Source organism: Herpailurus yagouaroundi, unplaced genomic scaffold (assembly GCF_014898765.1).
Source record: "Herpailurus yagouaroundi ecotype Mexico unplaced genomic scaffold, PumYag 571, whole genome shotgun sequence".
NCBI classification, from domain to species: Eukaryota; Metazoa; Chordata; class Mammalia; order Carnivora; family Felidae; genus Herpailurus; species Herpailurus yagouaroundi.
This window is the reverse complement of record NW_024412788.1, coordinates 164,350-191,201: the sequence shown is the minus strand read 5'-3', so window position 1 is coordinate 191,201 and position 26,852 is coordinate 164,350. Positions and strand designations below refer to the sequence as shown.

The 26,852-nt window shown below is 40.0% G+C and overlaps 2 protein-coding genes across 5 annotated transcripts in view; one reads left to right on the top strand and one right to left on the bottom strand.

Annotated features, from left to right (window-relative positions):
• The window catches only part of PLAAT1 (phospholipase A and acyltransferase 1), a 68,581-nt gene that overhangs the window by 13,157 nt on the left and 28,572 nt on the right, over window positions 1-26,852 (top strand). The window contains exons 3-4 of one of the 3 annotated variants that reach the window (XR_005787586.1): window positions 11,037-11,213; window positions 12,334-12,464. Coding sequence is in view for 1 of the 3 variants with exons in the window: in XM_040466338.1 (XP_040322272.1) it covers window positions 2,012-2,113 (102 nt within the window). In the remaining 2 variants the exon portion in view is untranslated. Of the gene's footprint in view, window positions 1-2,011; window positions 2,261-11,036; window positions 11,214-12,333; window positions 13,606-26,852 lie in introns of those variants that run through there. The other 2 variants (XR_005787585.1, XM_040466338.1) reach the window with 2 other exon arrangements.
• ATP13A5 (ATPase 13A5) overlaps window positions 5,451-26,852 on the bottom strand; it is a 114,116-nt gene continuing 92,714 nt past the window's right edge. Inside the window, exons 26-30 of one of the 2 annotated variants that reach the window (XM_040466337.1) lie at window positions 19,256-19,430; window positions 16,628-16,830; window positions 10,751-10,839; window positions 8,327-8,407; window positions 5,451-6,154 (exon numbers count right to left, since the gene is read on the bottom strand). In XM_040466337.1, the coding sequence (XP_040322271.1) occupies window positions 5,894-6,154; window positions 8,327-8,407; window positions 10,751-10,839; window positions 16,628-16,830; window positions 19,256-19,430 (809 nt within the window). In that variant the 3' untranslated portion in view covers window positions 5,451-5,893. Of the gene's footprint in view, window positions 6,155-8,326; window positions 8,408-10,750; window positions 10,840-16,627; window positions 16,831-18,934; window positions 19,431-26,852 lie in introns of those variants that run through there. The other variant, XM_040466336.1, reaches the window with a different exon arrangement.

The window sequence follows — 26,852 nt, the reverse complement described above, 5'->3', positions numbered from 1 at the left end:
CTTTCATCTCTTGTATTTCTACTGGCTGAAAGATACCCAGTGAGTTAGGTCTGCGTTTAGCAGATTCCGTTACACAAAACGCCAAGGGATTGTCACAGGATTTTGCCATCTAGAATATAATTTTAAATAAGTGTTTGGGATTTGGGAAGCCCACAGGATCTTCCCCAGGGCTGTACCCTACTGCCATTTGACTCCTCTCTCTAAAGATACCAACTGCATCTTCCTATTTGTTCATTGCCCCACCACCACCACCATATTTCCCTGTATCAGATCTTGGGATCTCAGCATCTGCCTGGAATTATATGAGAGTTAGGCTTGATTATCCGATTGACTATCCGATTATTGATTTTACCTCTCTTTGGAATTTTGTCCTCTGTCTTGTATCTGCCTGTCCCCCTGGCTCCCCATGGGTAGTTCTGGACTGCAGCAAATTCTGACTCTTTCCCCGGGAAATAACTTAGGTGGTGACTAATTAAAAATTATGAGTAAAATAATCAAGCAACCAAATAAAGTTAGGATTGTAAAGTAAAATAGCATTTGTCATTTGTTCGCCAGCTGCCACTCTCCCTGGCAGCTGGGGATGGTGGCACAGCAGGGAGTTTTGGTGCCTGGCCTTGTCCCTGCAGACCGCAGGGTGATATAAATGGAGTAAATGCTCCTGTCATTGGCCAGGCCCTTGCAGTCTGGTTCCCACAGGGAAGTTGCAGGTAGGGAGGCAGCACTATGTGGCAGTCACGTGGGGGTGGCAGGCTCTGTGGTGGAGACCTGTGGGTTAGAGAGAAGGCATGCTCAAACGTGATCTGGGTCAGGCTTTCCAGCATTTGGGTTGGTCCCTGGAATCATTTGAGGAAAATGTTTTGCTTTATTTGAAAGCCTGATTCTTCAATCCCAGAGAACAACTGTTGTTTTCAGAATGTCTGATGACTCTGAAGCATCTGAGTATGACCTTTGGGTCATAAAACTGCACGCAAACTCATGCAGATGGAAGGCAGTATTAGCTGAGTGCCATGAAAATCATGAATATTTATTAGATCCCTCATCATGATGATTAATACCCTTAAAGCTACAAACGTCTGAACTCCTTTATGGACAACTGAGCTCGAGAGTAGTTTATTTTAGTTTGTCTACATGAGAAATTAATTTGTGACACAATAGTTAACATCAGTAGTGACCTCTTTTGAAGTTTATCAAAAGAGAAATTGTAGGGGCGCCTGGGTGGCGCAGTCGGTTAAGCGTCCGACTTCAGCCAGGTCACGATCTTGCGGTCCGTGAGTTCGAGCCCCGCGTCAGGCTCTGGGCTGATGGCTCAGAGCCTGGAGCCTGTTTCCGATTCTGTGTCTCCCTCTCTCTCTGCCCCTCCCCCGTTCATGCTCTGTCTCTCTCTGTCCCAAAAATAAACGTTGAAAAAAAAATTTTTAAAAAAGTGCACTCTAGGCAAAAACATCATTAAAAAAAAAAGAGAGAGAAATTGTAGCTACCAAATAAGAGCATGTAAGTATTTAGTGTAGATTACATCTGTGAATTCTTTCTCTAGTGGACATTCTTGAGTCAGGAACACACACATGATATTCACTCTGGTATAGACCAAACTAGGGTGTATTAAGGAGGTAGGGATTGTTTGGAAGGGAAACACATGGTTCATGGCTCAACCCGTATCTAAACATGTTGGTGGCATGACCTCAGGCAAATCACTTAACTTACCAAGTTTTCCCAAATAGGAGTAACCCTACCTCCCAGGTGTACTATGATGATTATTAGGAATTGTGCCATAATGAGTTATAAACTATTGGGGACCATAAAAATATGAGAAACGTATACCTACGTGTATTTAACTATCTCTGTCATAATTATAAAAATTATAAATTTATTCATCTTCACACAGAATTTAGTTTGGCATGAAGCTTTAAATTTTTCCGGTGTCATCGAAAGGGTCTTCAGTTTGCTTGGATTTAGGACACTGAGGTGCCCTTAGAATAAGCTGTGGTGTTTTTTGTTTCTCATTTCTCTATAGGCCAACCAAGCAATAAGTACCATTGGGTTTGTGACAGCTGCTGCTGGTGTCTTCTCACTCCTGGGCTTGTTTCCAAAAAGACAAAGAGCAAAATACTATTAACAATTTACTGAAGAGATATTGGAACTGAAGGAAATTGTGAGGAGGGAAAAAAAACTGGGAGTACTTATTTTCGATGCATCATTATTGTTCAAAATTCCAGTGATGGATGGCAGTCTCTTTAATAAATTGCTTACTGATGTTATCTCATTATTGAGCCGTGGAAATTTTTCTCCCTACCAGCAGAGATTTGCCGTGGCAGCTTACCAAAGAAGCAGTAGCCTTTTGAGCAAGCCAGCGGAAGATCTTAACACAATCACATCATATTTTATCTGTTACCATAAATATTGGTTTCCTTTCTCCTGAGGGTGGGCTATTTTGTACTTGCCAGAGGAATGAAGAGCCATTTGTATGTGGTTTTAAAAGAAATGTTAAGATTCCCAAATTGTTGAGATTGACATCTAACTGAACAGAAAAGAAACTGGGAAATTGATGGGCATTGAGGTGGGCACCTGTTGGGATGAGCACTGGGTGTTGTATGGAAACCAATTTGACAACAAATTTCATATTAAAAAAAAAAAGAAACTGGGAAATTGAGCATTTGGTTAGGCAGTTTGAGGAGCTTTGATTCACAATCCATTTGAGGGTGGACTCCTAGCTCCTAGTTCCTGTGCAGATGGGGGTGGGGCAGATGGGAGCTGGGATCCTTCGCTCTGGTGTTTGGGATCCAGATTTCCCTGGAAGTCACTCATTTGTCAGGAGTGTGTGTCAGGAGTGAAAAGCAAGAGTGGGTTGTTCTGTTCTATGGAGCTACATTGTTTCCTTTGAAGTATTTCGGGGGGTTGACCCTTTTAACCCTAACAAGAGATCATTAAATGTAGGTTTGAAATGCCATTTTTAGAAAACAATATCTCGTGTTACTGTTTAAGGCTTTTACTGTAAGTCAAGGAGTGTCATGATTTTATTCTTGCATTTTGTTGATTATATGTGGAATGAAACAAATTACTTTTTAATATGTTCCCAATGCAATTCCTGTTGGCAGCAGGTGGAAAAAAGTGAATGCAGGTCTGGATACCCTAGGATTGTAACAGACATTGTAACATTACCCTACCAACCACACTGCTAAGCAATGATATCCTTCTTATGTCATAATTAAAAGCATGACATTAAATAAAGAAAAAGTTCAATTAAATGGGGGTGAGAGGATATGATCAGGGAATAAGGAACGCGGTAAAGTAACTAAACAGAAGACTCAATGAATAGATAGGGTTTATGACCCTATCAATGATAGGGACCCCATCTCTCTTCCTTGTTCCCTGTCTAATCTGTTCCCTTTCTTATGACACCAGTTCTGTTTCCAGATAACCCCGAAACTCCCTCTTCCTCCCCTTGTCCTCTGGGAGGGGTGGGTGTCTTCTACCGGATACCGTCATCCAAAGTCACCCCTTCATTTTTATTCTACATTAAGTTTCTTCTTCCTTTTATGCTCTCCTTTCAAGTAATAGTTAAAAAAAAAAAAGAAAAAAGAAAAAGAAAGAAAGAAAGGAATTTTTCTAATATTGTCAAATTAGGGTGAGAGTGGCATCAGCATAATGTGTTACCTTTCCCAGGGTGTGCTTACCTTTTAATAAAGTATGACTGCAGAGGGCAAATTTTACCCAAAGCAGGAGACTCGGGTGTGGTGGGATTACCACGCCAGCCAATGGGAGAGGGAATGGAAGTGGAGACAGAAAGGACCTCCTGAGGATCTTCAGGTCAAACCTTACTAATGAATTCTAGACCCCTCCACTCCACAAGGCAGTCCTAGCTATGCTGGGTCACAAATGCACTTCTAAATTGAATTCGATGATACCTTTCCACATAGGTCGTGTTCAGGCTCCAGTGGTGTTCACCCTGAGAGGAAAGCTCACAAAGTCATCAGTTTTCCCATAAAAATGTCCATTCTTCATGATGGGCAGCTTAAGACTGTCCAGGGTCATGCTCATTGTGGTTTTATCAAACATTTCTTCCAAGACTATTAAGCCCTTCTCTGAGAGTACTTTCAGCAAAGTCAAGCATAGAGTTCAACTTTATTATGTGCCCTCCCCACACACACACAAAAAAGATCTATGAAATAAATATCATCATCTATCAGATAACTAATAGGGTGTTGGAAAAACTGGGCAAGGGAGGCTGTACATTTATTGAATAAAGATTTTTAAAATCTTTTTGTGTTATCTAAATGTCATAGTGTGTCAATTGAATCTTCTGATTCTGAAAGTCAAATTACTAAATACAAATATGCCAGTTCAAGAAATCTGAGCTGCCATATATTTTAGGTTGGCATACATTTCTTAATCTAGAGCTCTGCTTTGTCTTTTCATCTTTCATTGGTAGTCACTAAATTAGACATGTTTTAAAATAATCCCTCTCTAAAGCCATCCACCCAAGAAAAGGTTAAAAAGCAAATAAAATGCAAATAAAAAGGGTTTGTTTTTATAGGAATTTGCATTTATGCTGCTGGTGTATATAACAAAGTATGTAGTACTATATACAGCAATGCATTGCTGAAATGTTAAAAACATTTTTTTCAGCTCTAAGGATTACAGAATTATAAAGGCATTATTGAATGCATCCATCACAGTATTAGGCACATAACTGGAGCTCGTGGGGTAGAACTGGTTAGCTAATTGCCTATGAGCCATTAAAGATCTGTTAAATTAGCAAAACTCAATTTATGGTCACAAGGAAAGACTACTAGCTAATTTAAAAGGTTCACTAGAGATGTATGTCCTCTCAAGGTCACCGAGAGGTCGATATATATTAAAGGTAATAGCGTACAGAATATATTTACAGAGGATATACCTTTTCTTGTGGCCATTAGTGCGCGCATAATGATTGAGTAAAATAATGAAAAGATGAAATGGGACTTGAGGTCGTTCAGCAGCCTGATGCTTGTCATGCTGTAGACACAAACATTAGGAGTCCCTTCCCCAGGGTTGTGTTTTAAGATGAGCAATGCTGAGTTTGAACCAACTTTTTGACTTAGAACCTGAGGGTTTCATCTGTCCATAGCAAAAAATAAATAAAAGTGTCTTGCTTCTTTAAGTGAAAAGTTTATTTTAACATTTATCCCATTATCTTTGTGCTCTACCACGGACGTTCAGGCTCACTGCCCCCAAAACAATATACTTTGGGTGATGCCAACATCAGTGGAGTTGGCTTAGATATAAGCTGTGCCCAAGCCAAGATTATAGGCAGTTAACAGGCACCTCCATCATTCTCTACTTATTACAGAGTTAATTTTTCTGAAGGAATTTTCAGTTCTTCTTTCTTTATTAAAGCCATAAAAAAGAAGCAAAAAGAGGAATTTTGTGACCTTGGGAAAAGATAGGTAATAAATGGTCTTCGCAAGTGAATATAAGGTTCAGTAAACTTGTGATAATTTATTGATAGAAAGACTTTTTCCCCCCATATTCTTTTATTTGTCTGTGAATTAAAGATATATTGGTGAAACTTTCAAAGACCAAACTCTTCTTGAATTTTCCTTCTACTGATGTTCATACCACTAATTTCACTACCATAAAAGCTTGGGCATTTCCGCCAGGATAATGGTATGCAATATTAAGGGGAAAAAAAAAAAAGACAATCGAGGAAGTTCATGTTTTTCCCTCAGTAGTGGAGGATACAGTCAAAATAAGCATATTTAAGGTTCTTTTTTGCAAGGTTCAATACATCGAGAAATGCACCTTGAATTCTCTGATGGATAAAGAAAGGTAGAGGTAGACTGTCATCACCTCTCCACAATATGTTAGTTTCTGGGAGCAAGGAGATGCTGTTAACCCCATATGACAATAATTCTGATTACAGCCTGGTCCAAAAATGCTGTTCTGTGGTTTGGCCTTCCATCTCGAGTTTCGCTTTTGGAATCTGTTCAGGGCTTTCATAGCCACGGTTGATGTAGAATCCATTTTCACCATCGCCTGAATAATCCGTTCTGTTTGTGGGAGGCCAGGTGGAATCTTCTGCCAGCGTTTTTTGCCAGTGCCTATATTGACTTTTAGAATAGAATCCAAATTCTTTTTTGATCCATAGCCAGAGCTTTCGATTTTGAAGGATGAAATCCTGAGAAATCAGGTGGAGAAAACAATCAAACCATCTTTCCACATTCCCCTGCAGCCAGGGTGCTCACCGCCCGCCCGGGGCCTGTCTCTCAGATGTACTTATTTAAAGCTGCTTCTGCGGCAACTTTACTCCCTGCTGTCCCCACCAAGTCTAGCAGCTCCCTGGTTCTCCCTTGAGAAGGCAGTGTGCTTGTGTTCACACCAAAAGCTTACAGCCTTTCATTTCTACAGATTTCCTAGTTAAATCCTGGCTGGTGATTCACTGAGAATTACTTTACTGCCAGACTGAAATGATAACAAAATAACATACTCAAAATCAAGAAAAGGAAAAAAAAAATCACTGCTACCTGCCACAGGACACTTACAAGGTGCCACCTGATGGTTTGTTGAATGAATGGCGGAACTCTAGAAATCAAATGGGTTTTGCTTTCCGTTTGGGGAGGGTTCTCTTTTTTCTATGTTCACATGCACTCACAATGTTTACACATTTATAATAGGAATGGTCAAAGTTTGCATTCCACTTCTGGTTATGCTAGACTTTCTGTCACATGTAGCCATAGTCTTCTCAATAATCACTTTTAATGATCCTATACCATTTTTTTAAATTGGTGTATAACGATTGATTTAAACAAACAGCATCTCTACTTTTGAACATATAGGTTGAATCTAAAATTTTACCACCATAGGGGTGCCTGGGTGGCTCAGTCGGTTAAGCGTCCAACTTTGGCTCAGGTCACGATCTCATGGTTCATGAGTTCGAGCCCGCATCAGCCTCTGTACTGACAGCTCAGAGACTGGAGCCTGTTTCCGATTCTGTGTCTCTTTCCCTCTCTGCCCCTCCCCTGCTCACACTCTGTCTCTCTCTCAAAAATAAATAAACATTAAAATGTTTTATAATTAAGATAAAATAAAATTTTACCACCATAGATAATACTACGATGAATACCTTCATACATGTAGACTTTTTTTCCTCCCCTTTTGGGTTATTTGAAAATCTATATAGTCTCAGGCACCTGGGCTACTCAGTTGGTTAAGCATCTGACTCTTGATTTTTGGCTCAGGTAGTGATCTCACAGTTTGTGAGATCGAGCCCTACATTGGGCTCTATGCTGTCAGCAGAGAGCCTTCTTAGGATTTTCTCTCTCTCCCCATCTCTCTCTGCCTTTCCTCCACTCATGTTCTATCTATCAAAATAAATGAATAAAAACTTTAAAAAAATAAAATACATAAAAATATATATAGTCTCAAATGGAATTCCTTAGAGTATGAGAAATTTTACACTCATTGTATACAATGATGTATGTGTCTCACACACACATATATTTACATAGATTTGTTTGAACCCTTTTCCCAAGGGATTTACAATACATGAATCTTTTTTTTTAAACTGTCCCTTAAAAAATAATACCCTAGGGGCGCCTGGGTGGCGCAGTCGGTTAAGCATCCGACTTCAGCCAGGTCACGATCTCGCGGTCCGTGAGTTCGAGCCCCGCGTCAGGCTCTGGGCTGATGGCTCGGAGCCTGGAGCCTGTTTCCGATTCTGTGTCTCCCTCTCTCTCTGCCCCTCCCCCGTTCATGCTCTGTCTCTCTCTGTCCCAAAAATAAATAAACATTGAAAAAAAAAATTTTTTTTTAAAATAATAATAATAATACCCAGGACTTTCACTGAGTAGGTAAAGTCGTTTAATGACAGTGAATAGAAGAAAAATACTATAGGGGAAGACTTTCAAGAGTAAGAATTGACTAGATGAGCAATGGTTTCCTTCCACTCTTAATTAAGGAAGCCCTTCTGAAGACAGCTCTTCACGCTGAAAGGTCTCATTGAATTTTAGAGCTTGTAGGTCACCTGGTCTAGTCTCTACTAGCTTATTGATAATACTAGAAAAATACACTACGATGCCTTCATGGGAGACAAAAATTAGAGTTAATTTGATGTTTTGCCTTCCATGCTAAACATGGATCCTGAGAACATTTCTATGCAGCCTTTAGAGAAGTTTAAATCACTCTGCAAGAGTTTCCCCCAAAGAGAACATGCACAGTTCTTACAAACCATTATAACTATCACTTTGGGAGACAAAAACGGTCCATCTAAAAAACAGGTACCTGTCGAGAATGAGACCCTTTATTTGTTTATTTTCCCGGAAAAAAGTGTAAGAGATGTACAGAAATTTACCTCTACGAGGAAGGCCACACAGAATTGGGTGAGGGCTGCCACCAAAATCGAAACCCTCCATGAGGTCAGTGTTGGGATGAACTGTTAAAAGAAGAATCTTACCTTTATACCATGCAGACCTTAAATTTTGAAAACACACACACATGAACATTAATTATCTTATTTAATTTATGTATTTGTAACAGCTCTCTGAGCTTGGAGGGTAGGCATTGCTTTCTCCATTTCACAGATGAGGTCAGTGCTTTGCCTAAGGATGCAAAGCCAATCAATAAACAGAGCCAGAATTCAAATGAGAACTGACTGCCTCTTGGCCTGTGTTTCCTCCACTGCCTGAGAGTAAACATTCGGTAAAATGTGCCATGGGTCACAGACATGGGACAAAACACTTTGGAAGCTGTGTGTCTCTCTTCATTTTTATCTTTTCAAATGGAGGTAAGAGGATGCAGGATTAAGTCATTCATCCAATAATGCATCACTTCTAATCCTCCCAAAGTTAAAATCTTCTTGGAGTTCATTCATTCAGTGAAATTGACATATGAGTAAAACATAAAGGGCACAGAGGTTACCAGTTACTTTTGATACTAGGTGGAAACTTTCCGAACCAAGGTTCCCAGCCCTAAGTCTAATGGCTTGATCAACGTTGAACGCACACAACCCACCTCCTTTTACAGATTTAAGGGTACCTATTGGCCACCAATTATGATTAACTGATAGGTATTAACACTACAACTTCCCATGCTGGCATCAGTGGCAAAAGACTACTCCCACAACCCCCTTTCTGATCCCAAAGTCAAACATGGGGGCTGAGCTGTTGTTAGGACTAAAACCACAGATCCTCCACAGCATCTGATTGCCCCCTTGCAATTCTCATCCCCAGTCAATTCGCATCCCCAGCGGGTTACTGCGCTTTATTTTCTCCCCTCATGTAGAGACTGCCTTTCTCAGGGTTGTGAGACAGAGCACCTGGGTGCAGAGCTGTCTGGAGACCGTTGTGAGATCTGGCAGTGGGTCAGAGCGTAGTGGAGAACCTGATCCTTCCCCTCTCTGCTGCTCCTGCCCTGATCTGAGAGGACTCCTCTCCATCCCTTGGCCTGGAAAACACTTGTCACACTGCTTTGGAATTATCTGCCCACGGGATGGTCTTCCCTCCTAGCCTCTGAACTACTTGAGAGCTGTGCCCACGCCTTACACATCTTGGGCTCGCTAGTGCCAAGCATGCTCGGGAGCTTCATAATGTCTTGTAAGTGACTAAATGGTCTAGGTTCTCATTTCCTAACTGCATCTCCCTCCATAGACTCTCTGCTCAAGCATATAGCATCACGTAATTAGGCTGCCATCACGTAATTAGGCTGTCCTAAAAGCCCTGCTGGAAAGCCTGCTCAGATATCTTCCGTGACTCTCTGTTGCTCTCAGGAGAAAGCCCAAACTCCCCTGGCCACCTTTGTCCAGCCACACCATGCCTTCCTCACATTCCACAGCATGTTGACTCAGGCTTTGCCAATCTTCCAAGCATTCTGTGAAACAAGTCTTGCTTTCGATTTTTATTTTGGCCACGTTACATTCTTTTGCATTTCCAAGACAAAAGAGATTCTTGCAGCCCTCTCTGCTTGTGCTCAGGCTGTTCTCCTGGTTTGAAATACCCTTACCTAGGAACCTAGCAAAATCCAGCCTATCCTCTGGACCCAGATCAAGTTGAGCCTCCTCCACGAGGCCCTCCATGATGGTACAGCGTACAGGCCCCGTGAGAGCTCCTCCTTCCTGTGTTCTTCCCACTTCTCTCTACACCCTCTACAAGCACAGGTGGTCCCAGGTGGCCATGTCATCATTTCACTCGCATAGGACACAATGTCCTCAACAAAACTATAGACTGCAAGTCAAGAGTCAATCCCTCTCTTTCATTTCTCCCACAATGCTGGCTCTAAGAATGGGTTCAATGACCTCTTCTTAAATTTTATTTTAACCCACCACCCCTTGGATTAAGTGATGCCCACTGAAATAAATCTCCCCATAGTCAATGTCTGACAGACAGAACCTGATTGGCCTACAAGTCAACTTTTTCTTACTCCTTACAACTACATTATAAAGGATTTCTACTATATGTTTAAAAAACGACACTTCATTGAAGAATTACTGAATTAGCACATCAATTTATCATATTAGCATAACATGGATGAATAAAGTATCCAAACAGCATTTTTAGGTGTGAATAGGATAAATGTTCCAGATTGATAATACAGATGATATGGGAACAAGCAGAGGTTAGCATACGTGTGATGAGTTATTTGTTCCTCTAGGAAGTCAGAATAGCCTCGACAACATGAAATGGTTGGCGAGAATACGGTAATACCTGACTTGCAATACAGTGCAAATATGGTCCCATTGCACATATGAGTCACCCCAGAGGTGGAAATGAATACCACTTACCTCCATTCCACGATATATATCTTGAAAGTCAGAAAACAGAATGAAAACTGTGAGGCCCAAGGCAGATATCAGCAGAAATGAGAATATATCTGAAGAAACACCAAGCGCTATTTTTAGATGCTAAACGAATGTTTCATATAATTTGGCACACACTGCAGAATCAATTATCTCTGTTGGGCAAATATCGGCTATATCTTCAGATGTTTTGATAGATCCTCATATGTTTTAAAATATGTTCTAATGCTTACCAGACAAAGGTGACAGCTTCACATCTTTCCTTTGAAAGGCGTGCTATGGAAAACTGCTGATCTAATACAGGACACTCCATAAAGGAGTCACGTCAGCTGAGAAGTCCAGGAGGGCCGGGACGCCCTGCAGTGACCAAGCTACGTGAAGGGTCACCAGAGAAGCCCCAATGCTTTATCACTGCGTGTCTGGTGAATTCTGCATGAATGGATGAACGGTCAGTCCTCTTAGTATCATTGCATTCTTTTTTGCCTGGAGAATAAAGTCCAAGGGTCTTCAGCTGACATTCAAGGCCTTCCTTGAATGGAATCCAATTTCCATCTGCCTTTCTGTTCTAGTCTCTTATTGCTCTTTCTTATGTGTTGGAGGGGGGTTAAATCACAAACCTGCTAACTCCACGGAGGACTTTGTTCACGAAGTACCCTGTGTAGCGGATATTCTTTATGTCTTGGCAGTTTTTCTTAAAAATTTTCTTAAAAAGCCCAATTCAGATACCACGTTCTTTTTAAGGACTACCCAGGCCTCTCTCACAAAGTTTTCTTTCATATGGTTATGTAACACTCTGCTTTGCAAGATCTTCCTTTATGCATCTACTAGACTGTAACCACTTAAAAGTGACTTTGTATGCCCTTCTGTAGGACTCTGAATTGAAAGAATGAGGAGCTATCATGTACATCTGCTGGGTTCTTTCTCTCCAACCTGCCCAAATGGCTTTGCTTTAGGAAGCTTAAACTTCCCAGGATGCACTGTGCCAACACCACTGTTTTTATCCCTCCGGCCCTACCCACGTCTGCATCCACAGAGCTTTTACACACTTTGTAGATGGGCCTTACAAATGTTTTCTGATGAGATTAGCACCTTCAGGCCCAAACAATTGGATTTCATCAGTGTTGCCATGATATAAAGGATCCTAACACACTCTAAAATTTATAAACAAACAAACTGGATGTTCTCTTGTATTCTCTCTACCTCGTTTATTCCAAGGTTTATGGCCTGCCAGCCCCCAACTCTATACAGGTCTATACCAACCAAAAATCGGAGATGACAGTGCCTCTGCAGCTGGCCCTATTTTTGTGAAGACATGAAAGCTCTGTTTCACCCCTGTGCACCTACACACCCCCTCATATTCATCCAAGCTTCACTTGATATATACAACTAGATGCCACACCTCCCAGAAGAAGAGCCAGGCTTGCTTGGGAGGGGTGTGAAGCAGAGAGAAAAAAAAGCAGGGGCACCAGGATCGCTTATTTCCCAAAATAATGTGTGCAGCTGGGTAAGAAGAGCCCAGGAGATGGCTGTGTGGATTTTTCATTTATGTCATTGTTTCCATGTTCCAGGGACCCAGATGTTGGGAAGAAGATGATGCCCCAAGTATCCATCCTGACGAAGGCCTGGTAGTCACAGCAACTGAGTGGAGTGCTGGACACATCACACCATCCTTAGACTAATGATCTGAAAAGCAGGCCAGGTGGGCACACGAATGACCAGTGTGGAAGGAAAATTATAAGGCCTTCATGTAATTCAGCTTTGATTGGAGAACATAATGATGAACGGAAGTGAGTGTTGCCTGCCTAGATCAGTTGCTGTTGATGAGGAAGCTTGAAAGAAGGGTACTCTTTTTGCACACGTCATTTGGGAAGACATGTCCTGGGCAAGACACTACAGATTGTTTGCAAGGAAGGGAAGGGTTTGCAAATAGTCACATCTGTTTCCATAAAGATTAAGTTTGTATTCTTTCTAGACCATCTCATTATAAAGTTGATCTGCCAAAGGCTATCAAGAAAGATACAGAGTTGAAAATAAAATTGCTGGATATTGTAATAGAAAGTTCCAAGGACTTTTGAGACTAAATGACTTAGGAGATTCTGTTAGAATATTTGTTTATGAAACTTGTTTTTAACTTAAGATTTTCAGTGATTTTCGATGTAGGACTTGAGTTTACCCACAAGCTTTAAGTCACTATGATGTAACTAATTCGGTTCTCACTTAATTCAATGTATGTAAAAAGCTTTGTAGTTACTGTTCAAACTAAAGTACTTGCCAATGTAATATATCATATCCTCCTTGTAAAATACATTCACAATCAAAAAAAGGACTATAAGTGATTTACCTTAAAACATAAAGCAGAATCTTGATTTGTTGTGACAAGAGCCAAGGGCATTATCAAACACTGAATCAAAACTAAAAAATATCATAAGAAAATCAGGAAGAAGTTTATAAAAAATATAAAATGAAAGGAAGGTCTTAGCATGCTCTCAAAACCTTTGAAAAAACAGCTGTACCAAAAAAAAAAGGGGGGGTGTGGTAGTGACAATAGAATGGTAAATAATTACTAAAACTCGTTTAACATAGTAAAGGTATGTTTCTAGTTTAAGAATAGGAATGAGGCTTACTTTTCTAATATCTATGACTTATTTAGAAAATTACAGATTACAGGTTATGCCATACGATGGCAAAACTATAGTAAATTCCCCAGAGCAGAAATTTTACAGGCCAGGTTCTCTGATCAGGACAATAAAACTAGAAATTATTAACTAAATTTAATGAAAAATCCCTTCTAACATAGAGATTTAACACAAAATTCAAAACATCAGCTGGGACAAAAAAAAAGCAAATCAAGTCCATTTGCAGACTGTTGAATAAAGAGGACTAGAGGAATGAAAACGAAATCCTTTCCACTTGAAAAGGAAACCTCTCTGTTCTGAAAACTAGGTGGGTCAGAGAAGAAATCAAGTCATAATTAGAGACATGTGAAAATGTAAAGAACGTGGCCCAAACTTTAATTGTTGATCTTGAATGATTTTCTTGTTTCACAAGAATCAAAAGAAAATACACTATAAAGTCAATTCAAACATTACAATGTTTTCAGAGAAAGTAAGAAGGAAGAAAAAGAATGAAAAAAGAAAAAATTTATAAGTTAGAAAAGAGAAAGCATACAGAATTTATTAAATCTGAGAACTGGTCTTTTTTTTTAATTTTTTTTTCAAAGTTTATTTATTTTTGGACAGAGAGAGACAGAGCATGAACGGGGGAGGGGCAGAGAGAGAGGGAGACACAGAATCGGAAACAGGCTCCAGGCTCCGAGCCATCAGCCCAGAGCCTGACGCGGGGCTCAAACTCACGGACTGCGAGATTGTGACCTGGCTTAAGTCGGACGCTTAACCGACTGCGCCACCCAGGCGCCCCGAGAACTGGTCTTTTAAAGAAAACCAGCAAAAATATAGTTCTTGTAAGAATATATGAAAGGTAACACATACAGGATGAGAATATTAAAAGAGTTATAAAAGGCAATAACATTATAAGAACATACGACTCAAAATCTTACGCTGAGACTCAATAATCTCAATGAACTAGAAATATCTGGGGGGAAATTTGTTATGTGAAAACACAGTTTAAAAAGAGGATAATTTGGGGCACCTGGGTGGGTCAATAAGCTAAGTGTCCAACTTTAACTCAGGTCATGATCTCGCAGCCCCTGAGTTTGAGCTCCCTGTCAGGCTCTGTGCAGACAGCTCAGAGCCTGGAGCCTGCTTTGCATTCTGTGTCTCCCTCTCTGTTCCTCCCCAACTCACACTTTGTCTCTCTCTCTCTCTCACAAAAGTAAATAAACATTAAAACAATAAAATAAAATAAAATAAAATAATAGAAAGAGGGTAACAAATCAGTCCTTTAAAAAAAAAAAACAATTCTTTCAAAGGAAGGATTTAGAGCCAGATTATTTTACTGGGTTCTTGCAAATTGTCAAGAATAGACCATTTACATCTATAAAGGTTTTTTTTTCCCCAGGAAAGAAAAAGTCAGAGTTTTCAAGCCTAATAATAAACCTAACAAAACACTACCCACACACACAAAATCAATCCAACAGGAAATGCAGATATCAAAAAGCTATAAAATTTGGGGGGCCTGGGTGGCTCAGTTGGTTGAGTGTCCGACTTAGGCTCAGGTCATGATCTCACAGTTCCTGAGTTCAAGCCCCATCTAGGGGTTTGTGCTGACAGCACAGAGCCTGGAGCCTGCTTCGGCTTTCTCTTTGCCCTGCCCCCTTCTCTCTCAAAAACAAACATTTAAAAAAAAATTTTTTTTAATAAAGAATGAACAAATGGAGAAGCATGATATAGTATGTCTTTAAAACTGAGGACTTAATTATGTAAACATTAAAATTTCCCCAAAGTATCAAAATTCAAACAAGGAATTTTAAAAAAGCCTTACAATTTATTCTAGAGTTTATCTGGAAAGATGAACAAGAAAGAGAAGTAAAAAATGCTTGAAAACTGAAGAGTAATGAAGATACATCAATCTAACTGCTTATTAAAACTTATTATAAAACTATAGCTAAATAAATGAAACTATAATTTTTAAAGTATAGTGACAGACCGAGAATAAGCTGGCATGTTAATGAGACAGAAAAGATAGTCTAGGAACTAATTAATTGTATATAAATTAATATGTGAGTATATAATATAAAAAGTCACATAATATAAATTATGTATATAATGAAGCCATAAATATACATGAATATGTAGGTATGATAAAGGTAGCATATAATCAGTTGAGAAATAAATGATGAAAAGAAATATTAAGTAATAAAATCTGCTGGGAAAACAAGCGACTAGATAAAGTAGTTTGATCTCTACTTAAAACTGTATGATGACATTAACATTAGATTTAAAAAGCATTAAAAGAAATTGAAAAAACAAGGAAGTGCTAATCTACCTGATTTTGCAATGGGAAAAACCTCTCTGTGCCTAAAGGCAATGGGAAGAAAATCGCAAAGGAATAAACAACTCATACAAATAAATAAGAAATAGAAGAGTGACCCTGTTGGAAAAGAATGGATAAAAATGTACGTAGGCAATTCAGAGAAGAAGAGATGGCTAAAATCATGAAAATGTGTTCATCCTCAGTGGTGATTCAAGAAATGCACAGAATAAAGTAACTTGCCCAATGTTGTGAAGCTACAAAGAGGTCAAGTTGTATCTGAATTGGTTAGAAAAGTCTTTTACAAAGTATCTGGAGAGATATATATACTCAAAATCATTCTTGATGACTCACAACAGGACAGGACTCATAATTATTTAATAATGCATGTGTGTATCTGCACATAAGGAGTTTCCTGCCCAGGTTTCTACCACTCATGAAAATTATACTTCAATACTCCATTAAAAAAAAACATTTTAAATGGAATTACATTTAAAAAAATTTTTTAACGTGTATTTATTTTTGGGAGAGAGAGACAGAGTGCAAGTGGGGGAGGGGCAGAAAGAAAGGGAGACAGAATCTGAAACAGACGCCAGGCTCAGCACAGAGCCTGATGTGGGGCTCAAACTCAGGACCTGCAAGATGATGACCTGAGCCGAAGTCAGACGCTTACTTAACCTACTGAGCCACCCAGGCACCCCTCTTTTTTAATTGCAAGCTAAAGCTGAGAAAATACAGAAAGTGAAAGAAAATAACAAAAAAAAAATGGTGGATAACTAGAGGGAGAGCTTGTAAGAATGAGAGCAAGTCACAAAAGCATTATACAACCATTTGTAGATATTTCATTCCAGAGTTCAGCCATCACTTTACCACTGAACTGCAACTCTGGGGAGGGTGGGGAGATGGAAGGAAAATTAAACTTCATATACTCACAGTTTGTGTAGATGGGTTTTCGAAATGGCTTTCCCTTAGAGAAGATAAACGCTGCTGTGATACAGTTGATGGTGGTGAGGGGCCACAGTGTGGTACTCTCAAAACTTAAAACTGAACCAGGAATCAGCGTTGCACTTTCAGTCCCATTTCTCTCCAAACTCATATTCATTGAGAAATTACTTTGGTTGTCCAGAAAGCACTTACTACAAGAGAATCACCAACATTTATGGGATTTTCTATTCTATTTTTATCCAGGTGGCGGGAAAACAAAAAAAGTTTATCACTGCCATGGGGTCTCAGCTTTCAGGTTGTCCCAGCCAGTAACTACCAAGACATATTTTGTTCACCTCTTGCAATGACAAAGCAGAAATAACATTTAGAACAAGTCAAAATTATTCTTTGTCTATCATTCCATTTAGAACAAGTGATTTGTGTTGAAAGGGCTTGGATGATAATTTTCTATGAAATTCCTTTCAGTTCAGAACAAATGAACCATGGCTGCCCATGTGTGTGCATTCGTGCATGTTGGGGGAGGGTTGTGGTGGGCACATGTGCGTGTGTGTGTGTGAGAGAGAGAGAGAGAGAGAGAGAGTATGTATGTGTTGTTTTCTCTTCTGAGGACTAATATAAGCCTACTACCTTAGGTCCTGAGTATGAATCTGCCTGCTCCATATCACTCTCTTCCTGAGGATCCAAGAATGACCCTCTCTTGTTTCTGAGTGTCAGTGGCTCTATTTTGCTAATAAATTAAACGCCAACTTCTCAGGCAAGCCCAGAAATCTTCGAATCTGGCTTCCTGCCCTTATCTTTTGCCAGCCCTCCTCTGCTCCTTATACTCCAAACACATAGGAAAATTTTCTGATCCCCAAGTACTACAGTTTGCACACGCCTGGGTCGAATACTCTATTCCGTCTCCATCCCTCTGTTGTCTTTAGTTCACTGGAAAGTTTGCCTACTGCTCTCTGTTCTTGCTTCTAGTGCTGTATTTAGCTCATTGTTCTGCAATTATTCATTCACATGTTTTTATTTTCCACCCCTGGGATGAGAGTTCCTTGAATATGGAATTTCTCTTTTGGGTTTACTTTGTGATTTTACCCAAATTTACAATGCCTTAACACCTAGCACAGAAATGCCACAGAATAGTTGCTCAGAAAAACATTTGTTTAAAAGATGAGCCTTCCCAGTCCAGATTGATCTATTTGCAATGTTTATTTTTTTTAATCTCCAAACTCACAAATTAGTTTGTATCAGCTTTCTTGTTCAGCTTGAAACTTTTTACTCTTGTAACTGTTTATAGATGAAATTAGTTCCCAATAAATAGACTTAAGTCTTAATATCTTTGGTTCCCTAGGGTCCCGCAATGTGTTTGGCATATGGTAGATGTTCAATTAATGTTTGCTGAGTACATTAATGAAACAAATAATCAGTAGTCACAAAATGTTTTTGCACAAAGGGGACAGATAGACCAGAAGGCCTGAATTATAGAGTTTAACACAAAAATAATCTGTTATACTTACATTGCAGATAAGAGAGTTAAGGTCTAGTGTTGCATGGTTAGTGATAAAGGCAGGACTACCTAGCCATCATCCATTTAGCTATCCCTGCTTGTCTCCCAGATTCAGAATTTTACTTATCTGAATATATGCCTTCCGATGAGGAGAAAAATATGGTTTTGAGACAAAAATGAATTCTCTACTCCAAGCAATAATACTTGAATTGCTGAATTTAGGGTATAAATGGCAATCTTAGACATCATTTAGTAGTTTTCAATCTTTCACTGGTTGCTGGGGCTCCGGTGCCTCAGGAGCATCATGGAGTCTGTGAAGGGGAGTTTGTCCAAGCCTTACCTCAAAAAGAGCAGCCCCTTTTCTGCCTTTCCTTTTGGAGGTCAGGCAGGCCTTTTCAGAAGACAATAGTTTGAATACCTATGGTATAGTTCCCCACATTTTACCCTTAATTTATCCTTACAGAAATTAAAACCCGGGGTGGTAAAAATTTGCCCCGAGTCTAGTGTTCAAAGCAATGAGAACAATGATACCATCAACAAACGTTTTAATTTTAACATTCTTTTGAAAAACTCAAGCTAATTTAAGCCAATCTCTCTTGTAAATCAGGGGCCAGCTGACTAAGTCCATAGGCCAAATCCAACTCAACACCTCTTTTTGTAAATAAAGTTTTATTGGAACATAGTCACACCTACTTTTTATTGATTGTCTATGTCTGCTTTTCACTACAACAGTAGTACTGAGTAATTGCAACGGACACTGTCTAGTCCACAGAGCCTAAAGTATTTATTGTCTAGCCCTATGTAAGAAATGTTTGCTGACCTCTGGTCTATATGATATCCAAACCACCAGGGAATGAATGCATTCATTTGGTAAACACATTTAGTCTACACATTAACAACCAATGTGAAGATCTTCCCCGCCCCCCATGACATGGCTCACCCCAGGACTCCACCTATTAACTGTGTTTGGTGTTCTATCCTGACACTGGTAGCATAGAACCCCGGAGACCCAACTGTTGTTAATTAAAAATTTAGGGTGTATGTTCAACCAAGTTGTACAGTGACATTGGGCACTCGTTGTATCACCTTCAGAAAGGAAAACTAAAAAAACTGAACTTTACCTGTATCTGTAGACCTCACAATACCAGGGCTGCTGCTTCACATAGAGAAATGCACAGATTTGCACAATGCAGGTGAAACAGGTGTTCAAAAAGACTGAGAGCAGCAAAGGGGGAGAGAGGAGCTGTCCTGCCGGTCGGTAAGGAGCCAGTTTGGGGTAGGCATGAGTTGAACTCACTGAAAGACAAATGCATTTTCCCCTATTATGGTTTCATTATTGACAATAGAAGATTGAGATGCCTGTTATCTTGAGACTTCCGTTAGGATTCAGATTCAGCAACCATGAACTCAGGGTTTACATCTAGGGAAGCACATGTATATAAGCATTGGCGTATATCCAATGCTACCAGCCTTTGCCTCTTCCCTGCTTTTGTTTCACCTTCAGAAACAAAAAGTAATAGGTTTAAAAGCTCTATAAATAATACAGTTACCATATTTCATGGTGCATATATTTTCTTCACAAGACGACCAGGAAAGGTATGTAAAATAGAAAGGTGGCCTTCCACATGGATAAGCAGTACTATGATCTCTCAGTGCTGGTAGGAAGGCAGAGAGTTTAAGATAAGGAGAGTAAGAAGCATCAGGCTAGATTAATCTTCATATGCTGGAGATTATCTAAGTACTGATTTTATTATTCATTCCTCCAACATTCTCTGAGCACTTCAGTGTACCAGGATAGATGCTAGAGGTGTGTTCTGTTCCCTGCTGGATAAGTGTGTAAATGGAGAACTGCTAGAGTGTATTAAGCTTGGTTAGGAAAAATAACTCAAAACAGTCTTGCTTCCAGATGAGAGTATTAAAATGTATTATAGCTTTGATCCTAGAGTTTATGTATTTTTTTTAATTTAAAGGATAGGCGATAGGCAGAGATTAAACAGAACAACAAAAACAACAGACTGCATCCTTCTTAGGAGCCATATGTTCTAACAAGCTATTGAAAATGGAATGTACTTTACTTCTTAGGGCAGTGCAGGGAAGAAGCATGGAAAAGTCAGGAATTAGATACATTACATCAAAGGTTTACACAAGAGTCGTGTTTCACTTCTTGTCTTCATAGCTGATACCTTTCCCTTTTTCATAGCAAATCATTGGTTTCTTTGATGTAAGGAAGAAAGTAGAGTGTGTATGCTGAGGTTTGTGTTCATGAATGAAGGGGTAGGGTGGTAGGAGCAGGTGTCCAGTCTGGGAGGATAAAACTCTAAAGTAGGTCTTCAGTTTGCTCGGTGGGTTCTTGGGTAATCACCTGAACCCTCTGGTACTTCATTTTTCTCATGTATAAAATGAATGTGTTGGAATATCTAAATGATCTCCAAAGTCTCTTCCAACTCTTTTACTCTAAAGCTCTATGACTATCTAAGGATTTACCTTTTTTTTTGCTTAAGTTTATTTATTTATTTATCTATTTATTCATTTGGAGACAGAGAGAGTGAGCAGGGAAGGGGCAGAGAGAGAGGGGGAGAGAGAATCCCAAGCAAGTTCTGCACTGTCAGCATGAAGACTGATGCAGGTCTTGAACTCACAAACCGCGAGACCACGACCTGAGCTGAAACCAAGAGTCAGAGGTTTAACTGAATGAGCCACCCAGGTGCACCTAAGGCTTTACCTTTACCAATTTAATCAATATTTCCCTGGGACAGTGCTAGGCTGCAAGGTGTGAAGTATGCACAGATGAGGAGGTCATCTCATCTGCCCCAAAGAACTTGAAGTCTAATGGAAGACAAAGACGGGTTGTAATAAAGAATTTGGTTGGCTTTTATTCCCAGTTCCTGGGATGTATCCTCTAAGTTGTTGGGATTTCCTAAGTTGATAGGAGTGTCTTTATTCATGATAGCAATGATGGTTTATGCAAATAAGATGACAGATGGCAGGCATAAAGAGAGTTGGTGATAAAATGATAATCCAGCATATAGGTGCCATGACACCAAAGGTTGAGATCAACTTGGGACACCTGGATGGCTCAGCTGGTTTAAGCATCCGACTCTTGACTTTAGCTCGGGTCATGATCTCGTGGTTCATGAGTTCAAGCCCCACATCAGGCTCTGTGCTGGCAGTGCAGAGCCTGCTTGGGATTCTCTCTCCCTCTCTCTCTCTGTCCTTCCCCTGCTTGCCCTCTCTCTCTCTCTCTCAAAACTAAAACTCAAAAAAAAGAAATTTGAAAAATAAAAAGATTGAGATCAACTTCATGGCAAATGATTCCACCAATCATGTCTAAATAATGAAACCCCAATAAAAACTCTAGACACCAAAGTTCAGGTGGATTTCCTTGTATGGCAATCCTCTGCATATTGTCACACATTGATATGCCAGGAGGATAAGGCAAACTGACACCCCAGGAAGAGGACAATGGATGTGTGGGGATCCTCCCACCAGACCTCACTCTCCCTTTGGCTGGTTCTGATTTGTATCCCTTTGCTATAATAAAACTGGAATCATATGTATAGCACTTCCCTGAATTCTTTGATTTGTTGATATGAATCACTGAACCTATGCGGAGAAGAAGAACCCCCCAATTTTGCAGCCAGCTAATCAGACTTGTGGGTGTCATAGGGGCCCCCAAACTTATGGCTGAGGTCTAAAGTAAGGGCAGTCTTGTGGAGGCTGTGCCCTTAAGTGGTAAAGTCTGGTCTCACTCTGGATGGTTGGTGTGAGAAGTCATTGCATGGCACGCAAGGAAGGGGCACCATGTGGACTGTGGTCAATGCAAGGAGACTGTGCCCTGGGGCCACAGAAGGCAGAGAGGCTACAGTGTTTCTAGTTCTTCCCACGTTCCTGCACTCAAGGAAGAAGATGGCCACCAAATGACTAAGTAGGCTGTGGATAATGGAGAGAAGTCTAATTGCATCTCTGTGTATTCTGCTCTCCGGTGCTCTCTTTCTCAGATGCTCACTGAGCTTCTGACTTTTCTTTCACACAGAGACTGTGTTAGATTGAATTATTGGCCTCATTGTGGTAGAGTGCACTTTACCACCCTTTAATTTTGGTTTTGCTTTGTGATTTTCTCTGGCCGAAGAGATGTTAGCAGAGGTTTGAGGCCTGCTTGCATGGCAATGCTCACTCTCTGTGATCATGCTCAGGTCTGTTAGGCCAGCCTGGCTCCAGAATTAAAACTGTGGAGCTGACTTGAATGAAACCCCTAACCTGGGGCAAGACCAACTGATCTACCTCCTAAAACAGATCAGATTCAGCTGACCTAGACCAGCTGACAGTCTATCTACAGAGCAATGGTATTGTAAGCCACCGGGTTTTGGGGAGAAGTTTGTTATACAGTAATAATGTGGTAATAGCTGATTGATAGAGTCCTAACATAAAGAATATTTTAACTTTTCCCATATTAGAAACCCTAATACTTTCTGATAATGTGTATTATCTGACTATAAAATTAACGACTAGCGTTTCAGGGCCCCTACTATGTTCCAGAGGCTATGCTATGTGTCTTATACACATCATTTCTTTTTTTTTTTTCTTAATGTTTATTTATTTTGAGAGAGGGGGACAGAGAGCCAATGGGGGGGGCAGGCAGAGAGAGAGGGAGACTGAAAATCCCAAGCAGGCTCTGCACTGTCAGCGAGGAGCCCGATGCTGGGCTCGAACCCACAAACTGTGACATCATGACCTGAACTGAAATTGAGAGTCAGACACTCAACTGACGGAGCCACCCAGGTGCCTCTAAACGTTATTTCTTTAAAAATCAATGCAAAATAGGTATCTCATCTCTATTTTACAGGTGAAGAAACTGAGCTTCAGAGAAGTAGGGCCCCTTATGTAAAGACCCATAGTTTGTGAGCAATAGGGTGGTAAAATAAACTTAAGTCTGTAAAGCCCCCCCCATTCTCTGCTCTATAGCATATTACAGTAGTGTGGATTTCATGAATCAAAAAGGATAAAAAACTTTTCTGAATTGCCCAGGTTTCTTCAAAATGATGTTGATATATGCAATCATGTTGCATGGAGAGAAATGTAAGCTTGTGAAGTGTTATATTTTATTCAGAATTAATCACTCTCTCCTCTGAGAGTCCACAGCACATTACTCATTTTGCTGCCCTGTAGTGAGGCTGTCTCAGATTAAATCTAGTCGTTGACACATGCACTCAGCAGACTGTGAGCTCATTGAGGGAGGAAATCTAGTCTCATACCATTTTCTGTCCCTTACTGAAATTAGTATAAGGCCTGCTATGTGGGAGGACCTAGCAGTTTCAAATTTTTATTTTCAAAGGATACTCATAATTTTTCAGCATTATTTGGATATATTGTGGGTGTGATTCTCCTAAATAGTTGGCTTGCTTTATATTATGGACATTTCAAGTCATGTAACTCAAATTTCCAGAGCCTCCTGAACCCACCTGAACCACATGCAAGATTTTGAATGTGCCTCATGAGGCTTTTAAGGTGAAAAGATCTCTGTCTTCCATGATATTCTCCAAAGGGACCAAGAACCAAAAAAAAAAAAAAAAAAAAAAAAAAAATTTAGGATTCTTTGAAGCAATGTTGGAATTTATGTAAGAGATGCATTTACATATGGATGGAGTCCCTCCTACAGCCTTTTTCTCTGGACAGTACCTCCTTCCACATGCTGAAATGGTTGGCCTAAATGGAGCCAAATTACATGACCTCATTTTCATTCACAGAAATGACTGGCTTAAGGTAGACATCTTACTCAAGTTAGGTCAATGAATTTTCTCTCCAAAATATTTGCAAATGAGACACCGGAAGGCTGAGCTAATTTGTGCAAAGACAAACAGAAAGGTTATGGAGATTCAATAATAGAGACACCATTTAGGGTCATTTGCAAGGCGAATGAGTTTAAATCAGATAAAAGAGTGGAAAGGAGAAGAAGGAGACAAGATGGTTTCTTGGAAATAAAAAAAGTGGCCTCTGTTTTTCACTCTTTGGTGTTCTAGTCCTTCTCTGGACTGGGTGCTTCTGAGTTTCTATTCTCAGATTTTTTTTTTTGAGAATTATATTCATAAACATCCCCCTATCTCCATTTTCTTGATCTAATTTGAGTGGGTTTTGTTGAAGAGGATAGAGATGCAGCTAGAACAAATTCCTTTCAAAATGGCTCCTATACCTACTAGGGTCAAATTGAGCTTTAAGACATACATTTTCTTAATTGACTTCTCTGACTTCATTTTACTATTCTGCTTGATTTCCCCTTTAATATAGCTTGTCTTATTAGCTACCTTTGTGTTACCTTAAAATCTTGTAAGAACAAGGCTACTGCCTTGTTCTATGTTCTAGGAAAGCAGGTGCATAAAAAATTAAATATGCAATGGTATTGTCTTTGTGCCATACTAATTCAGGCTTGAAGTTAAACACCCTAACCTGGGAACCTGGAAAGAAAAGAGCCTTGGTGAGAGTGATTTTATATTAATCATCCAGTTGTCAATGACTACTAACATCTGCAGATGAATGTCCACAGTTTTCAACCTGGTAGTCAAGTTCTATGATCTGACCCAACTCATCTTTTCAAATTGTATCTCCTGCTGTTCCTTTTCACATACGCTACAGTGTGGTCAAATTGAAAAACTCATTCCCCAGCTCTTTCTTGCTCATGCTGCCTCATTCTACTTGAAAAGCTCTTCTTTTGGGAAAAGATTTTTGAAATCTGTCCATCCTTTCTATTTTGGTGCAAATGTTACTTCTTCCATGAAGCCATCCTTAGTATTTCTCTCTTTTCTCCATTCCCATCTCTGCCTTAACCCCAGATTATCAGAAATAACCTCTCGTTTCTCTGAACTCCCAAAGCACCTGCTGTGTTCTGGCACTCACTACTTTTGACTTTCATTTCCTTCATACATTTGTGTGAAGCCCCCTTCCCAACTAACTCTATACTTCAGTGATCAGTCTTTTCATGCCCCAGACACCTATGTACCTAACATGTAGTAGGAGATGAACACATCTAAGAGGATGTTGAATGGGGCTTTTCCTCTGTCTGAGGAATTTTACTGAATCTCATATTTGATAATGATAAAATCCCAACTGAATGTAAAGAGAGATCATGCCATATCTCTGTTGTACTCACTCAGAGGTATCCATACTGGTCCTTCAAGTGTAGCCATGCCCCTACCCCCCAGCAATTACCTATGTGCCAAATACATAAGAGAAAACCATGCTTTAAAGGAAATTGTTAAGAGCTGCAAGAATTATGGTTATCTTCCTAGCATCACTCCAATCCAAAATTAGGGGAGGTCATAAGAACTACTCTAGGAGAGACCTGATGTGTCTTGAGGGGGAAGATTGGCTTGCCACCTTCGGTTGCGATATCAGAGGAGAAGGGTGGGGGGCAGCAGCGAGAAAAAGCTACATATCTATCCATTAGGTGAAGTGGAAGCTATGGAAATTAGCCAGGCTGGGGCTATGTTGGAAGGAATCCGCCCAGTGGGAGCAGTCTGCGGGGGCTAGGGAGCCAAGCAGTAGAAAAAGTCTTCGTGGTGTTTACCACCAGCAGGCAATTGTTGAAAGGAATTCTGGGGAGTCAGAGGGAGAGAATACCACCCATGTCAGGAAGGAGTCTAGTCCAGAGCAATTCACAGGAATCTGAAAAACCCCCAAACTCACCAGTGATCCCATACCAATTGCCTGAAGTTTAGATGCCTGCCACATTAGAGGGTACTTGACAGGACAAAACTACAATACCCCCACGTGTATAAAGGGCCATTTGCTTTTGTTGTTCCAAGGTTCCCTGAGCAAGGGGCCCAAGGAAAGTAGAGAGTATGGCCTTCTCTCCCACTGCTTGCTTCAAGGTCAGGTTTGATCTAGAGGAAGAAAAAGTTTGAACTGGATGCAAACACGAAATGTTAATTTACGATACCTAGACTTTTGATGTCTGAAGATGAAATTATTTTAATACCTGATATTGACCAGGAAGTGATGTGCCCGTGGGATGATTGGGCTTGCAGTGATGGAAAAACAATGGCGTTTGAAGGCAGAGGAGAAAAATACAAACACTACTACTACTCCAAAAAAACACGTTTTTGGATTTTGAATCAATCAGCCTAGCTGTACGCATTCTAACTCTGTTCAAGGACTCACTGAGTTAGCCAGTTATTTCAAAAGAAGAAAAAGAGATTAGGTGCAGGGTGCTATCATTCATCTTGCTGTGAGTGCTTACAGTGCGTGACACACTGTGTTGAACCCTTCACATGCATTGTTTTGTCTGATCATCACAACCGTATGAGAACATTTCATGTCAGAAAATTATTTCATAATTTGCCAAAGTTCTCAGAGATAGGGAGTGGTGGAGAATAGCCATAGCCTTCACCTTTGTGCTACTGCTGCTAGCTTAGCTCCTGGAAGTTCCTGGTGGTTTTTTCTTCTTCTTCTTCTTCTTCTTTTCTTCTTCTTTTAGCATCATCGACCATGTTCACAAGTAAATTATACAAAGTGCTTAAAAATAGCCAACATTGCAAAGGCAATATCATTGACTCAAAATGTTCCAGTCGTGTGATTATTAATAATGCACAGAAAAATAGGCTAATGGACTACAAATACACATTTCCACCCTAAGAATCGAAATTGATGTCACTTATGTTTCTGACACTGGTAAATTTTGCCACAGGGTTGAGGTATCCATTTCATGTTTTAAGATGCTACATGAAA